Source organism: Magnolia sinica, chromosome 5 (genome assembly GCF_029962835.1).
Source record: "Magnolia sinica isolate HGM2019 chromosome 5, MsV1, whole genome shotgun sequence".
NCBI lineage: Eukaryota > Viridiplantae > Streptophyta > Magnoliopsida > Magnoliales > Magnoliaceae > Magnolia > Magnolia sinica.
The window spans coordinates 82681867-82699078 of NC_080577.1; the positions used below are offsets into that span (position 1 = coordinate 82681867).

The 17212-nt window shown below is 35.8% G+C and overlaps 1 protein-coding gene across 2 annotated transcripts in view; it reads right to left on the bottom strand.

Annotated features, from left to right (window-relative positions):
* Positions 1-17212, bottom strand: part of LOC131246211 (very-long-chain 3-oxoacyl-CoA reductase 1-like) — a 107007-nt gene that overhangs the window by 82947 nt on the left and 6848 nt on the right. For both annotated transcript variants that reach the window (XM_058246115.1, XM_058246113.1), the window contains exon 2: positions 11823-11892. In XM_058246115.1, coding sequence (XP_058102098.1) covers positions 11823-11892 — 70 coding nt within the window. The remainder of the gene's footprint in view (positions 1-11822; positions 11893-17212) is intronic.

A 17212-nucleotide genomic window follows, 5' to 3' on the forward strand; every position in this document is an offset into this window, starting at 1 on the left:
CAGATTACTAGCGAGATACAAAGATGACTCGAATATTTCATTCACTCTCATTACGAATGAGGGAGATACATCTAGATTTCAAGAAGCACTGGATGACCCAAATGTTGAGAAGTGGATGTCGATCATGCAAGAAGAGATTGACTCTCTGTATAAGAATGAGATATGTGAGCTAGTGGAGTTTTCCATCGGGTGTAAAGTGATCGGGTGCAAGTGGATTTATAATAAGAAACATGACAGATACATGGCAAGATTGGTAGTGAAAGGGTATGTGCAGGAGGATGTCGACTTTAGCGAGATTTTCACGCATGTGGTCAAGCATGTATCTATCAGGCTTATGTTACCACTAGTTGCCCAATACAACCATGAACTGGAATAGAGGGGTGTTAAGACTACTTTCCTATATGGGGGATTGGAATGGTAGATTTACATGAAGTAACCAGAAGGATTTGAAAAAAAAAAAGGTCAAGGTTTGCAGGTTGAGGAGGTCGTTGTACGGCCTGAAATAGCTAGGAAGTGGTACAAAAAGTTTGTTGCTTTCATGGTGAGTCAGCGATTTACTATGAGTGAATATGATCATTGCGTAAACTTCAAGACACTGAATGAAGAGGATTCATTTTATTGGTACTATATATCGATGACATGCTTATCGCCAGTCAAAACATATCTGAGATCAATATATTGAAAACTTAGCTGCCAAGGATATTTGACATGAAAGATCTAGGGCCCGCAAAGAATATTTTAGGTATAAACATATCTCAGGTAGAGTACCTTGAGAAGGCATTGGTAAAGTTTGAGATGGACAAGACTAAGTCAATTAGTACACCCCAGGCTGCTCACTTTAAGCTTTCTTCAAAGCAATGTCCTATTACAGATTAAGAAAAGAAGGTAATGTCTTGTGTGCCCTATTCGAGTTAGCAGTTTGGTGTATGTCACAATCTCTACAAGAACAGATATTTTACATGCAGTCGGTGTTGTGAGCAGATAATGTCAAATCTCATCAGCAACATTAGGAGGTAGTGAAATGGATACTTCATCATCTACGAGATATAGTAGTCCACATTTTGATATTTCAAAAATCAAAGGGAAAGATAGTAGGCTACGTGGATTCGGAATACACAGGTAATGTGCATAATAAAAAGTCAATGTTACTCATTTGTACTAGCGGGTGGAGCGATCACTTGGATATGTTAAAGCCCCAGTATGTGGTTGCTCTTTCCACAACTAAAGGTAAGAATATGATGGTGACAGAAGCTTTCAAGGAAGGTATTTGGTTGAGAAGAATGATAAATAAATTCGGGCTTTAGCAAGAGGCAATGCCGATTAATTATGACAGTGAAATTGTGATCAATTTGGTGAAGAATTCAGTTTACCATTCTCATACTAAACACATTGATGTTTATCATTATTTTATCCGACAAGTGCTTGAGGAAGGCGGTGTCACTCTCGAGAAGATTCATAAGAGCATGAATCCCATAGACATGCTTACAAAGGTGGTTCTCACAGAAAAGTTCTGATTCTGTTCAAATTCTTTGGGTCTGGCAAAGGTTTGATGAAGACGGAGTGTGCATGATAAGAGATGACGATGGTAAAACTATGATGGAGCAATTAGAGATGGAGCTTGGAGCTATGGTTCATGATGATTGAAGCCATGGTGGAGATTATTGTTAGATGTCTTCAATTTGATTGGATTAGGGTTTGTTGATGCCATCGACAAACCACTCAATCCCATTGAGTGTCTATCGATCTCATCAATAGATCACTTGACATATCAGGAAAATTCCAAATTTAAACTTTTGCTCAACAGATAGTTTTCGGAGCATTCTTGGATCCCATCGAAGGTGGCTTCGATCCCACCAACAAGCCTCAATGGCTATTGTTGATGTAAAATCAGGTTGATCCACCTCACCTCTTATTAGCCAGAGTACCTGTGATTTATTAGAAAACAAGATAAGACAGTGGGGGCACCAATTAAGGCTGGGGATCATCCGATGCCTAAGTCAAGTAGTTTCGTAGAAGGAGTAGAAGAATCGAGATATTTATTGTGTACACCTTTACTCATGGCAACGGGTGTATCTATAGGCTTTTGAGGGTGGTGGCGTATATGGCAATGCCTCTTAGATGATGGTTATGTATTACGGAAGAGATCTTCTTCCAGATGCATCGTGGTTATCTCCCCGAGATCCACGAGGAAGATCTCGTGAAGATCTTATCTCAAGATATTTAAAATATATTTGTATTTCGAGCTGGTGGTCGATATTTGAGGTCGACTTTTGAGGCTGAGGTTGGCACCGAGGCCAACCTGCAAGGTCGAGGTCTTTGGTCGAGACCGACCTCCATAGTCGAAATTGATACCCAAGGCTGAGGTCAGTATTTGAGGTCAAAGTTGGCACCCAAGGCTAAGGTCAATATCCGAGGTCGACCTCCAAAGTTTGTAACCGAGGCTGACTTGATTTTTTGACTCTCAAGCACTTCATAGTCTTCGAGTATGTACATTTGGTCAGTCCATTTTTACCCACAACAGTTGTCAATCCTATCGGACTTCCCATCGATTGTGCATGTTGTTTTGTGTAAGCATGCGATTTGTTTCCTATTATGGGTGTGACACTATTATATGGCTGTAAATGGGATTAGGGTTAATTACAATCGAGGGCTAAACATTTCTAAGGTTGGGAGAGGTGAAAACAAGAGTTTTCTAAGCATTGTAAGTTATTCTATTTCTTAACTGTTTTCTTTCATTTTGATTCATCGTCGTTTTTTGCCGTGGTTTTTTCTCGTATGGGTTTTCCACATAAAATCGCATGTGCCTGTTATTATTTTGTTTATGTTTGCTTAATCTCTTGTGATTCGAATTCGTGATTTGCTTCTACAAATTCCCAACACTTTATAATTTCTAGGATGGGAGTTATTTAATACTTTGGATACATGTGATGCTTGATACACAAGCGCTAAGAAATCATATAAGTAGCATACATTATTTTAAAAATAATAATAATAAATTTTGGAACTAACTATCGCAAAGTCATGGTCCCATGGTCCCAAAATCATATTGGTGGATTCATGTCCACTTGTTTGTTGAAATAAGACAATTAGATATTTTACATATTCACCCATCCAATCGATAACCCCCATCTAATATTCAGATAACTAAATAAGGGTGTTTTTTGGTTCATGACACATCTAATGTAGGAGCTATGATTCGGGATACTTAATTTGTATTACTTACATACCATGTATGTAATTTCTAAAAATATCATGTATGCAATTTCTAAGTGTTGCTTATTATCCATCACATTATGCTAGATTATCAGAGATTTTCTTTCCTAAGAGAAAAGATGGAAGCAACATAGAAAATATCTCTGAGATTTTGTAAATTTCACAATATTATAGAAATTTTGATTAAGAATTTTATCATTATATAGTGGGATTTCAAAATCTTAAAAGTTCTGTATTTTTGTGATTTTGACAGGAAATTATAGTGATTAACGTAAAATTTATTTAAGAGTTAAAACAAATAATTTTATACTTACTTTTTTTAATTTTTAAAATCATATATTAATTTTTAATATTTTTTCTTCAGCCTCATATTCTCAATAAGATCACAAGAAAAACATAAATGTTGAAAATCTCTGGAGAAATTCTATGGCCAAAATATTTTCATGAATGAAAATTACAATGGGAGGAAAACAAAAGGCACTTTTATCTTAAGAATTATAGATCAGACTTCTTAATAAGGTAGATAGAACTCCTAAATTTTGAAAAAACAAAGTGTACATCTTTAGACCTTGTTTAGATACCACCAAACAAGTTACTTTCTTTTTTTTCTTTTTTTTTTGTTAAAGTCATTAAGTTACCTTTTCACCTAAGTTAGCTTAACAAGTGTCATTGCAAAAGTAACTTTATGTGCTTAAAGCTATTTATCCCCGTAGGAGTTTAATTTTTTTAGTTTTCTTTTTCTTTTTTTCTTTTTTACCTTTCTCAGTATTAAAGAAGGCCTCACATGATAAATTGTCCACATTGAAGGTGAGGCCCATGTTGTATTTTAAAAAGATTTTTTAAAATATTTTTGTTTCAAAATTCAAAGTTTTCCCTTCATGTTTCTTTTTTAGTATTTTTATTTTTAATGTGGCTCTCTTGTCCTATACCGGAAAGAACCAAAGAAATCTCATTTATGTAAGTGATGTGATTTGTATAAGGCTTGAGCCACCAAGGAGGAATAGCCATTTAGGTTGGACCATTTCTTTACAACACGCGCGCAAAGTAGAGTCGTGTCGAGCCGAACCGAGCTGAGAAGTGTGATGTGTGTGTGTGTGTGCACGCACACCATGCCACTTAGGTTCGGGTTCGAGTCTAGGTCTAGATCTATGTGTGGACTGAGAGTATACTCACGCTAATGGTTTTTATTCCGCACTCCACTATTATAATCGCACCTATTGGTTTTGTGCAAATTTCAAAATAGGGATGCATTTGTTCGGGTAGTTGCACTAGTTGGGTTTAAATCCAACAGACCTAACCCATTTGAAACGGTGCTTTCAGCACCTAATCGTGGTCTATATATAGACCTCCTCCTTTTTCAAAAAATAAAAAATAAAAAACTTTCAAATCAACAATTTCTTTCTTTGTTTCTTTAAAATTTGTCTATAATTCAGTGTTTTTTTGCCAACAGAGTTCGTTGCTGACTAAACTCAGTTCGGTTAAGTTTTACACATTGCTTCAAGCTCATGTACAATGAGTGCACCGTTGGGACCAAATAATAGTCGTTGTATCCTAGAGGCCAACTATCCAAGATTTATGTTGTACTTGAAACACAGTTCAAGGAAGGAAGATTTAGTTTTAAGCCAAGTGAACCAGTTACACCTCAACTCAAACAAATAAGTCATATTTTCATAATTTGTTTTCTTATTTAAATTTCTATTTTTCTAAATATTATCTATTGTTTTCATCACATTATTTCCAACAATCTTGAAACCAAATATTCAATTATTGAAAATATTAGACATCTTATTTGATATTTAGAAACAGAAAAGTTTTCTTCTTTTCTTTTTTGTAACAAGTGCTTAACGATTTTTTTAACTGATTGAAAACCGAGTTACAACCAAAATTATATTGTATTCCATGGCCACCACACAGTCAACCCTACGACTGAATTGTCCAAAATCAGACTGTCCAGTGGACAGAATTTCAAAAGGTAGAAATAGAAAATCAGTTTTGTATTGGAAACATTAAAGGCTTTTTACATTCTTTCATATCCATTTATAATTAATCTAGCAAATGAAAATAAATTTAGAGATGCCAATTATTATAAACATTAAATCCTGAATACCTTGCCCAATGAATTCTACAACATCTATATTTCTTATGAATCTGCTAAGGAATTTAGACTGCACTATAAAAAAATTATCATTGAATATGAATGATCTAAGAAACATGTTATCACAAACTTTATTCATTAAGAAATAACAGACAATAAACCTGTCACGAACCAAATTCATGATTATTAGAATCTGGTACATGAGCTAATGAATGAGGGAATGAAAATGGATGAAGTATTTTTGTCAAGAGTGTTGATTAAAAAGTTATCTCCTTCCTAGAAAGAATACAAAAATAGAATGAACTATAAGAAAAATTGCATTTCTTTAGAAAATATAATCATATACATAAGAATAGAGGAGGCTAATAGAAACAAAGTCTAAGTTAAAAATTCAAACAGGTCAGTTTCAAAAGTTAGCAAAAATAAGTCATGCATAAAAGGAAAAAAAATGGAATTATTACAACTGTAGAAAGTCTTGACATCACTCTAAAGAGTGTATGCTCAAAAAGAAAACAAACGATTAATTCAAGAAAAAGGGGTCCTATAACTACTATAAGAAGCCTAGACACTATGAACATGAATGTGGGCTTAAGAAAAAGAATATAATATTACAAGTAAATTTCATTGAAGTTGAAAAAAATCCTGACATGGTTGTCGCTATAGTGTCCAAAGTATTTCTAGTAAACAACAGGGGCAACTTGGCATGTATGTAAGGATTAGAGCATGTTTACCTCCTATCAAGCAATAAGAGATGAGGAACAAGTATTCATGAAAAATGCTTGGTCATCTCCATTTGTTGGAAAAGAAAATGTTGTTCTAAAGCTCATACCTAGAAGGACTTTAATGCTAAAAAAATATGTCGTATGTGCCTAACATTTATCATAACTTGGTCTCTGGTTCGCTCTTCAACAAGACTAGAGTTAAAATAGTATTTGATTCTGATAAGCTTATAATGACCAAGAATGGAACCTTCATGCATTAAAAATGGCTACTGTACTGATGAATTGTTTGTTGTAAATGTTTCTTATGATAATAATAAGATATCATTCAATTCTTCTTAAATTGTTGAATCTCTTTCATTATAGTGTAGCATATTAGGAGATGTGAACGTATGATCCTTGAAAAGAATGAAACGGGTAGGATTATTACCTGACATATCAATTGATAACTTCAGAAAATGTAAAACTTGTATAGAATCCAAGTCTATCGAAAAATCCTTTAAATTCGTTATTAGAAGTTCAGAGTTATTAGAATTAATACATAATTACTTAGGTGATCTTAGAAATCGCATATCTGGAGGAAGCAAAAGGTATTATGCAACTTTCGTAGATGATTATTCTAAATACATTAAAGTATACCTTTTAAGGAATAAAGATGAAGCTTAGAATCCTTTATTAAGCATAAAACAGAAGTTGAAAGCCAAATTATTAGGAACATTAGAAAACTTAGATCAGATAGAGGATGAGGGTATGAATTTTTCCAATTTAGAAAACTCTGTGAAAAGAATAGAATAATATATGAAACTGTTGCTACCTATACACTAGAACAAAATGGAATAGTTGAATGCAAGAATAAAATATTAAAAGAAATGATGAACATTATATTAAATAGTTCTGGTTTACCCTCTAATATATGGGGAAAAGCCATACTATTTACATGTTATATATAAAATAGGATACTTCAAAAGAAAACTAGTAAGACACCACATGAATTGTGAAAAAAATCACTCCTAGTTATAAATACCTTAAAGTGTGTGGGGTGTCTGGATAAAGTAGGATTACTTGAAATTAAGAAAAGGAAACTAGATCCTAAGAAAATTAATTATATAGTTATAGGATATGCAGAAAATAATGCAATATATAGGTTCTTAGTTTTGAAATCAAAGGAGAACCTTTTAGGTCCAAACACTATTATAGAATCAAAAGATGCAGAATTTCTACAAAATGTCTTTCCTATGAAGATTAGATCTGTAGAAATAAAAGAAATTAATGGGTTTGATGTTGCTTCAAGTAGTAAAAATATATATGTGATTAATGAAGTAGAACAATAACTTAGAACTTAGAACGAGCAAGAAAGCTTAAAAGAAGACCAACCTAAGGGATGAGTTTTTTTATTTTCATGTTAGAAGATTATCCTAAGACCTATTTAGAAGCTATTAAATCTGTTGATCTTTCTTTATGTAGAGAAGTTAAAAAAGATGAATTAAAATCGATCATATTGAAAAATAACTAAGAACTCATAGATCTTCCTCATAGGGACAAGCCTATAAGGTATAAGTGGGTGTTTATAAAGAAACTTAAACCAGACGGGTCTATAAATAAGTTTAAAGTTAGATTTGTTACAAAAGGTTTTAAACAAAATATTTTAAAGTGAAATGGATATCTAGTAAATGATGTGGATAGATAATGATGGTATCAAAATCTGCTTATAAGTAGATGATATTCTTAGCATTGAGACCAATTTTAATTTAGTCAATTCAACTAAGAAACTCATGTCTTCTAACTTTGATATAAAAGATTTGGGAGAAGCATGTATACTATTAGGTATTCAGGTAATCAGAAAATATGATAGCATTACTTTATCTTAATCTCATTATTACATTGAGAAAATATTAAAATGGTTTAATCACTTTGATTGCTTACCTATTAGTACACATTATGATCATGTTGTACATCTCAAGAAGAATACAGGAAGTAGTATATCTCAACTTGAATATTCTCAAGTAATTGGTAGCATAATGTATTTGATGAACTACACTAGACCTGATATTGCATTTACATTAGGTAGGCTAATTAAATACACACATAATCCTAAATATGATCATTGGAATGCATTGAATAGAATATTGAAATAATTGAAAGTTATTGTTGCATATGATATTTGTTATACAGGTTATCCTCCTCTATTAAAAGGATGTAGTGATGTCAATTGGATCACTGATTCAAATGAAATAAATTCCACAAGTGGGTATGTTTTCACCTTTAGGGGAGGTTCAGTATCTTGGAAGTCTAATAAATAGACTTACATAGCTCGATTGACTATGGAATTCGAGTTTGTCGCCCTAGAAAAGGTAGGATTAGAAGATAATGCATTAGAAACCTTTTAAAAGATATACCTTTGCGGACAAAACCTATGTCTACTATATCTATTCAATATGATTGTCAAGCAGCTATTGCAAGGGCCAAAAGTAAAATATATAATATTAAAAGTGGAAACATTAGACTCCGACACAATATTGTGAGACACCCATTGAATGATGGAGTCAAAGCTATTGATTTCATATAATCAGAAACAAATCTGGCAGATCCATAGCTTAACTGGTAGACTGAGTGGAGATACCTCGTTTCAACACTTGAGGTCTTGGTATCGATCCTTAGTGGGGGGTTGGCTAACATGGAGTGTTTGTACTGACATGGGTGTGTACTAACAAGCTAATCCAAAATAAAAAAATTAAAAAAAAAATCTGATAGATTCTTTGACCAAATGACTATCTAAAAGATTAGTCATGAAGACATTGAAGGGAATGGGGTTGAACTTAACCAAATAAGCTACTCTTTTGTCAACCCAACCTATATAAGTAGAGATCCTATGTAATGAGTTCAATTGGTAAACAACAAAACACTAGGAGACTGGGAAGCACTATAAAGAACTTGCCCATTCCTATAGTGTACGTAGTGCACAAGCAGTAACATGTGAGAGGATGAGTTTTTGAACTCAAATGAATCTATAACCAAATGTGGTGGTATATCTAGTTGATGTGTACACTTGATGGAATTCACTTATATAAGTCTGGAAGTGGGACCACTTCCTATGAGAATATATAGGCTGTTTCTTTATATCACTCATGAAATTTTAAATAAAGGTGCATAACCAAAAGACACCAAACCGCAAAACCAGTTGTAACAAGCTATAGAAAAAAAGTTGTGTGAGTGGCATGTATAACCATTTACGCTTAAAAGGTTAAATTAAATATTGATAATCACCTGATTCATGTAGACAAGTCTTGCTTACTGTAAATGTCAATTAAATTTAGATAGACATCGACACTATTACATAACTCTTTTATCTTATACTAAAGTGTTTTGAATTTGAAACATGTGAAGGTTTTTGGATTTTTTAAATAGTTTTTAAAGTAATTTTATTTCAAAATTTAAAGTTTTACCTCCATGTTTCTTTTTTAAAGTGTTTTTTATTTTTGAGGTAGCTCTCTTGTCCCACATCGGAAAGAACAAAAAATAAAATAAAATCCCATGTATATAATAGATGTGATTTGTATAAGGCTTGAGCCACCAAGGAGGAATAGCCATTTGGGATGGACCATCTCTTTACAACATGCACGCTCTAAGCTGAGTTGTTTCGTGTTGTGCCATGCTAAGTCGAGCCGAGTTGTGGTCGAGGCCATGTGATGTGTGACGTGTGCGTGCATGAGGGTGCGTTCCGCACTAGGTTGGGTCTGGTATTGGATATGGGTTTTTATATGGACTAAGAGTACACTTGCGCTAACAATTTTTTATTTGGCACTTTGCTAGTATACTCACACCTGTCAATTTTATGCGAATTTCAAACGAGGGGTGCATCTGTTCAGGTGGTCACACCAGTTGGGTTCAAATATAACAAACCTAACCCATTTGAACTGGTGCTTTAAGCACCTAATCATGGTCTATCTAGAAACCTACTTCGAAAAAAAATCATTCAAACTAACAATTTATTTCTTTATTTCTTCAAAATTCGTCTCTGGTTCATTATTATTTTGCCAAATGAGTTTGTTGTTGAGTCAACTCACTTTGGCTAAGTTCTACAAGCTAGTTTGAGACTGTGTGCAACAAGTGCACTGTTAAGACTGGGTAATAGTCGTTGTATCGTAAGGTCCTAGGGGCTAACTATCCATGATTCTTGTTGCACTTGGGGTGCAGTCCAAGGAGGGCATATTTGGTTTCAACCTGAGTGACCTAGTCACGCATCGACTCAAACAAACAAGTCATCTTTTTTACTTTATTTATTTAATTTTTTGCTTTTCAAATATTATCTACTATTTTCAGCACATTATTTCCAACAGCCCACATGATGGACAGACCACATCAAAGGTCGACTCCTAGTGAAAGTAGCCCTATCCAAAACAAGTCGGTATGATGGACAACTCACTTCAAAGGTGGTGCCCACATGATGACGGTCCACATCAAAGGTGGGCTCCACATGATATCTAATGGACATTGAAGTTGGGCCCATATAACGGATGACCCACATGAGGTGGCCCCACATGATGGACAGTCCACTCCAAAGGTTGACCCCTAATGATGAGTGACCCACATCTAAGGTGAGCCTTGTATGATGGTCGACCTACATTGAAGGTAGGGCCCACATGATGGACAGTCCACATCAAGGGTGGCCTTCGCAGGATGGGCAATTGATAATGAAGGTGGGCTCCACATAATGGATGATCCGCATCAAGTTGGGCCCCACATGATGGACAATCCACATCAAAAATTGACCTCACATCTAAGGTGAGCCCCACATGATGATCGCCCTACATTGAAGGTGGGGCCCACATGATGGACAATCCACATCAAGGGCGAGCTTCACAGGAAGGGCAATTATAATGAAGGTGGGCCCCACATAATGGATGGTCCACATCAAGGTGGGCTCCACATGATGGAGAATCTACATCGAAAATTGACCCTTAATGATGAATGACCCCACAACCAAGGCAGGCCACGCATGATGGACGACCCACATCAAAGGTTGGGCCCACATGACAAACAGTCCAAGTCAAATGTGGGCTCCGCATGGTGGGCAGTGGATATTGAAAGCGGGCCACTCATGATCAATAATAACATTGATGGATAACCAACATCAAAAGGGGACCCTACATAATGGATGGTGCACATTAAAGGTCAGCTTCTAATGATGAATGGTCCACATCTAAGGTGGCCCTACATAATGGCCAATCTACATCAAAGGTGGTGCCCACACAATGAACAATCTACATCACATGTTGGCCTCACATGATAGACAATGGATGTGAGGGGGACCAAACAGACTCAATGATAAATACTTACAATGTTGGAAACCAATCATGCTTTCCTACATTTTGGCCGATAAGTATTTTGTTTACTAAACATACTTATCTACTGAATAAGTAGAAATCAAAATACACTACTAAGGAATCAGTATCCTATCTAAAGCTACTTGGGTCAATATTCATGCCTCCATGCTCACAAGAGTTTCAATGTGAGGTCATGGATTTGAGTACCCATCGTGGTTAAATCTCACTGTGGTGTGAGTGCGTGAGTGTATAGGTGGGTGTGAGTGCATGTGTTTAAAATAAAAATTATTTAAAAAAAAAAAAAAAGCTTATTTAAAGTTACTTAAAATCCAAACGTACCTTTAGTTAAGAGTGTTTAAGTGTATTACAGTAATATTAGTACACAAATAAAGATGCATCAGCAATTTTTCATTTTTAGTGAAACAAATAATCAATGGTAAATGTGTAACAAAAGATAGTAATTCAAGGTACCTGGCATTGAACATCAATCCCATGTTGCTTGTATTCCACGTGAAGGCTTCTAGAAAATTGGTAAACGTACCTGGTCATGCGTTTGCAATAAAAATTTATGAATATGAAGTTTTTAGGCAACATTCCTCACCTGTCAAAAACAATACAAAAAGTTTGAGGGTTATAGTGGAGACGCAAGTTGTGCATGTTGAGTTGGGTTCAGGTTCAACCCAACCCTAAGGTGATCTCAAGAGAAGCTGACCAAAGGCCCAACCTAACCCAACCCTACCATACCCTAGGCCCTACCCAAGTTACCCAACCCAATCCAAGGTATTCAATGCTTCAACTCTAATAAAATTCAGATTAGGTTGGTTAACACCTTCAACTAATAAATTAACATGTGAAGTTAAACATCTAACCATCAGTTAAAATTGTTAAAGCAACACATTTGACTGCCTTAATAACCCTAGAAAAATAAGGTTTACAATTTTAAGCTTTCATTTTTAGATTAAATGAGAGCCATTGAAAATTTTCTTCATTGTTCTAAATTCACCTCTTGATATGGGGGGTCACAATCATTTAATATAAGTTTCTTACAGTGTATCATATAGCTTAAAGTCCATAACATGGACAGTCCTGATCATCAGACCACTCAGCATGGGCTCCAGTGGGTGGCAACACACCCTGATCCTGAGTCACAGTAGCAAAATAAACTCTTCTAATAAGAGTTTTGAGACACGAGGATGAATACTGACGCAGGGAAGGACATGTTAAGGTCGATTACCATCTTCCTCAAGTGGATAACTATTTCGAATTGACGGAGCTTCTCTGGACTCACAGAGGTACCTCAAATCTACAAGGAAAAAATATAAAAGAATATAAATAAATTCAAATTTTCATTGATAGATATTAAAAATGAATTTACAACCCTTTAAATAGTGATACCAAACCTTAGAAGAAGTTTCAAAATCAAGCTCCAAGTCAAACTCCCTAAAATTCATAACTTACTATAAATAATAAATTTACTATTTATAGTAAGTGACCTATTCGGCTTAACATATTGTTCTCCTAATTTTTCTAAGCACTTTTTGTGTTGGGCACAACTCCTAAAGCTCAACGGATGCGGAGTTACAATCAAACTAAAACTTACTAAAAATAGTAAAAATGAATATAAATTGGAATTAAGACGTTGATCTGATGGAATCTTGTAAATTCAGCATGGGCAACTCGGAAAATCTAGGTTGTTAGGTTAAATTATCTTCTCCTACCCCAAATCATATATGGTACGTCGGGTAACTCATTCCGGTTTGCGAAATACGTCGGTTGTAAGGTTATGACGGTCTGGATCACCTCCACCTTCAATCGAGCCTTCTCTAGTCCATCTTGGACATGAAAGTGTCTGCAACCTGATCTACATCAATCCCTCCCACTTCAAAAGAACTTGTCCTTAAGTTTTCGTCCTACTTTGGCTCATGATACTCAGTCAAGTGCGCCCCATAACGATACACAGATCAAAAGGTATGGCTAATTTATGGTTTAACTTTTTTTTTTTTGTTCAACTATGCTAGGAATGTATCGGTGCCACGTCCTACATCAGACTCCTCCACTTGGAAAAAACTCGTCCTCGATTTATCCAAATGATTTCGCACATGATACTCAAACAATTTATGGCACCGATGGTTATCAGCATTTTCCTTGTACTTTACATTAAGCTCTTGAACTGACACAATACATGTACTCATACTCACTTTGACTTGATCAACATGAATCAGTTCCTTTGCTTAGGCTTGCAAAATCCCGCATCCTTTCTAATAATGTGGATAATTAGGCAAACTTGTTCCTAAGATAAGATCAAGGTGGTTTTGTATATCTCATATGGGAGGCAATTTATTAGGGAATTCATTGAGCACAATCGCCTTGAATTCCTGCAACATTGTTTTCAAATCCTTTAGAATGTTCACTGGCTCCATATAATTTTCCTTTTCAACAAATGCATCTACATCTTCCATCTCCTCATATTGTTCAACGAAATCACGTTTGGTTATGAGAGACAATTCCTCAACTTTAAAAGTCTTCGATTGGCTCTCCGTTCCCATAGGGAGGAGGATAGTCTTTTTACTGTCTTTAATAAATATAAATATGTTACCCCGGCTTCTATGCGTAGCATTAACATTATATTACCATGGTTGACCAAGTAACATGTGACAAGCTTCCTTGTCGACTATATCAAAAAGTATTTGATCCTTATAATTTTTACCAATTGCAAATGAGAGAGTGCATTGTTCGTTTGCCTCTGTTTTGTTGACCTCATTGATCCATTCAATTGTGTGTGAAGATGGGTGCCTTTTTATTTTCAATTGCAGCTTTTCCACCATTGTTTTCAATATGAGATTTTTACTGCTCCTGACATCAATGATCACATTACAGACTTTTTGGTGTACAGTGCACCTCGTTTGAAAGATATTGTGCCACTGTAAATTTATTTCTACCTTTGGCATATACAACTGTTTCCTCTTAATCAAAGTGGTGGCCTACGATTCACGCTCTGCGGAAATCGAGGTTATGTCATATAGTAACCATGGGCGGTTGATCATTGCCTTAGGCTTGGTGCAGAATTAGTGCATCCACAATATGGTCAAGGGTTGCCTATAGCCCTTGTATGGCCAATTGACTCTTCTGGTGGAAAGCTTTCATTCTTTCCAAAAGATAATGAATCCATATATCACCGTTCACAAGATTTTGGTCCATACCTTCATTATCCGCCATCAGTTCGAGGGGAGTCTTCGCGCTAATACCAATTAACGTAGGGAAGGACATGTTGAGGTCGATCACCGTCTTCCTCAAGGGGATAGCTACTCCAAATCCACGGAGCTTCTCTAGACTCTTCACAGAGATACCTCGAATCCATGAGGAAAAAATAGAAATAAATTCTAATAAATTTGAAATTTCATTAATAGATAATAAAAATGAATTTACAACCCTTTAAATAGTGATACCAAACTTTGGAAGAAGTTTTACGATCAAACTCTAACTCAAACACTATAAAATTCATAAATTTACTATTTATCGTAAGTGTCCTATTTGGCTTAACCATGTTGTTCTCCTAATTTTTCTAAGCACTTTTCATGTTGGACACAACTTCTAAAGCTCGACGGATGAGGAGTCACAGTCAAACTAACACTTACTAAAAATAATAAAAATGAAAATAAACAGGAATTACGACCATCAATCTGATGGAATCTCGCAAATTTGGTGTGGGCCTTCTCTGATGGAATCAAGCTTAAGTAGTTTCTCCTACTCCAAAATCATAAATGGTACATCGGGTAACTCATTCCGGTTTGCAAAATACGCCTGTTGTAAGGTTCTGACGGTCTGGATCACCTCCACCTTCAATTGGGCATTCTATGGTCCATCTTGGACATGAAATTGTCCGTGACCCACTCTACATCAATTACTCGGTGCATGAATATTCAACATGGCTCATCTTGATTTGTCAAGAGTTTGGATGAAAACGCATTGGAGTCTAGTGAACTAATGCAACTCCAACTGGTAATTATTGAATAGATTGAGATATTTTAATTGGAGGCACTCTCTAGTTGAACTTGTTGGACCATACCTAAGGTCAATCGAGTGGAGAGCTATATCACCACTTAGAAAAGGGTTTAGGGGCTCAGGTGGGCCCCACCATGGCGTTTATGTGAAATCCACCCTGACAATGGGGATGTCACCCAATGTTAGGCATAACCCTGATTTATGATTTAGGTGGAGCCTAAGAGTGGAAGGCAACACTTGCTGTCCAAACTATTTCCCTTTGTGTGGCCCACTTGAACTACATATGGGCCTGATTATTGCACCCTAGGTTTATCGTTTGGTGTAGCATCTAATGGTTGGAGTGAATTTCATATAATCATGATGTTGGTCCAGTAAAAAATAAGGGAATTCTCTCATCCAATTGTTTCCCTTGGTGTGGCCCACCTGAATCTAGAGTTGTACACAAACCTTGTTAGCTCGGTTAACTCACTCGTCTCGACTCGGAAAAGCTCGACTCGACTCAGCTTGAAATCGGGTTCGAGCCGAGCCTTGCTGATTTTTTTAGCTCAAAAAAATTTCAAGGCAAGTCCGAGCTACACTGAATTCGACTTGACTCGGCTCGGAACTTGACTCAAACTTGACTCGGTTTGAATCAATTTGATTAGGATCGAGTTCACTTAGTATAAATATTTTGTATATATTTAAATATATTATATATTATTTATATTATATATATTAAAAACTATAAAACCTAAATTCAAACTCAAACTCAGCTCGAAAGATCGAGCTCAAACTCAACTTGAACTCAGCTCGAGTTATTGACCGAGGCGAGCAGAGCTGTACAATTAGGCTCGAGGACTGAGCCCAGCCGAGTTTGAGCTCGGTAGCCTGCTGGCCGAGCCGAGCCAAGATGGGCCAAGCTTGACACGGTTCGACTCATGTACAGCTCTACTTGAATCACCCGACAATCTTTTCTTTTTCTTTAATAGCTGTGGTGGATCAAGATGGGCCGTCAAGGATCAAGTAAATACTAAGGGAAGTCAACCCCATTTGGAAGGTGAGAATTAATTAACGGCAATAAATGTTGATAAAGAGACTGGGAGAGTTATTCTTGGAAAAGACGTTGCCACTCTGGTGGACTTGACTGTAATGTTTATGTGAAATCCACCCTGATCATTAGGTACATCTACTCATGTTAAACATAGAACCGAAAAATCTGCCTCATTTGTGATTCGAGTGGCCCACACTATTAGAAATGGTATACAAGGCAACACTCAACCTCCAAATTATTTTCTTTGATTTAGCTTAACAGAATCATAGATGGGCCTAGGTTTTGGAATCTATGCCTAAGTTTTGGTGTGACATGTAATGGTTGGAGAGGATTTCATATAATTATCATGGTCAGCCCTTTTAAAATCAAAGGTAGGTGTTTTTCTTTCAACTTTTTGGCCTAGTGTGGCCCATTTGAGTCACAAATCAGCCTAATGTACTTTTCCCGGCCAAATAGAATATTACATCTTAAATGGTCGGAGTGGATTTCAGGTACAAATTGTGATGGCCCCGTAAAAATTCAAGAGTACAGCTAACATTTCATGTGTGTATGGCATCCAACTCATCTAATAGGTTTATTAGTCCATTATGCGGATCATTTCTTAGAAAACTTGGCAACATTAGCTCATTCAGGGGAACACACATGTTTCATTATTTACCGATGTTAATAGGATGTTTTATACTGTTTAACACATTTAATTTATAAATAGTATTGATCATTATACTATATTATCTTAGTGGCAAGTCTAATCTAATAGAAGGTTTGGATGTCACATACACTTAATACTTTGGATTTTATCATACAAATAAGCTATGGCTTCGGTTGTATG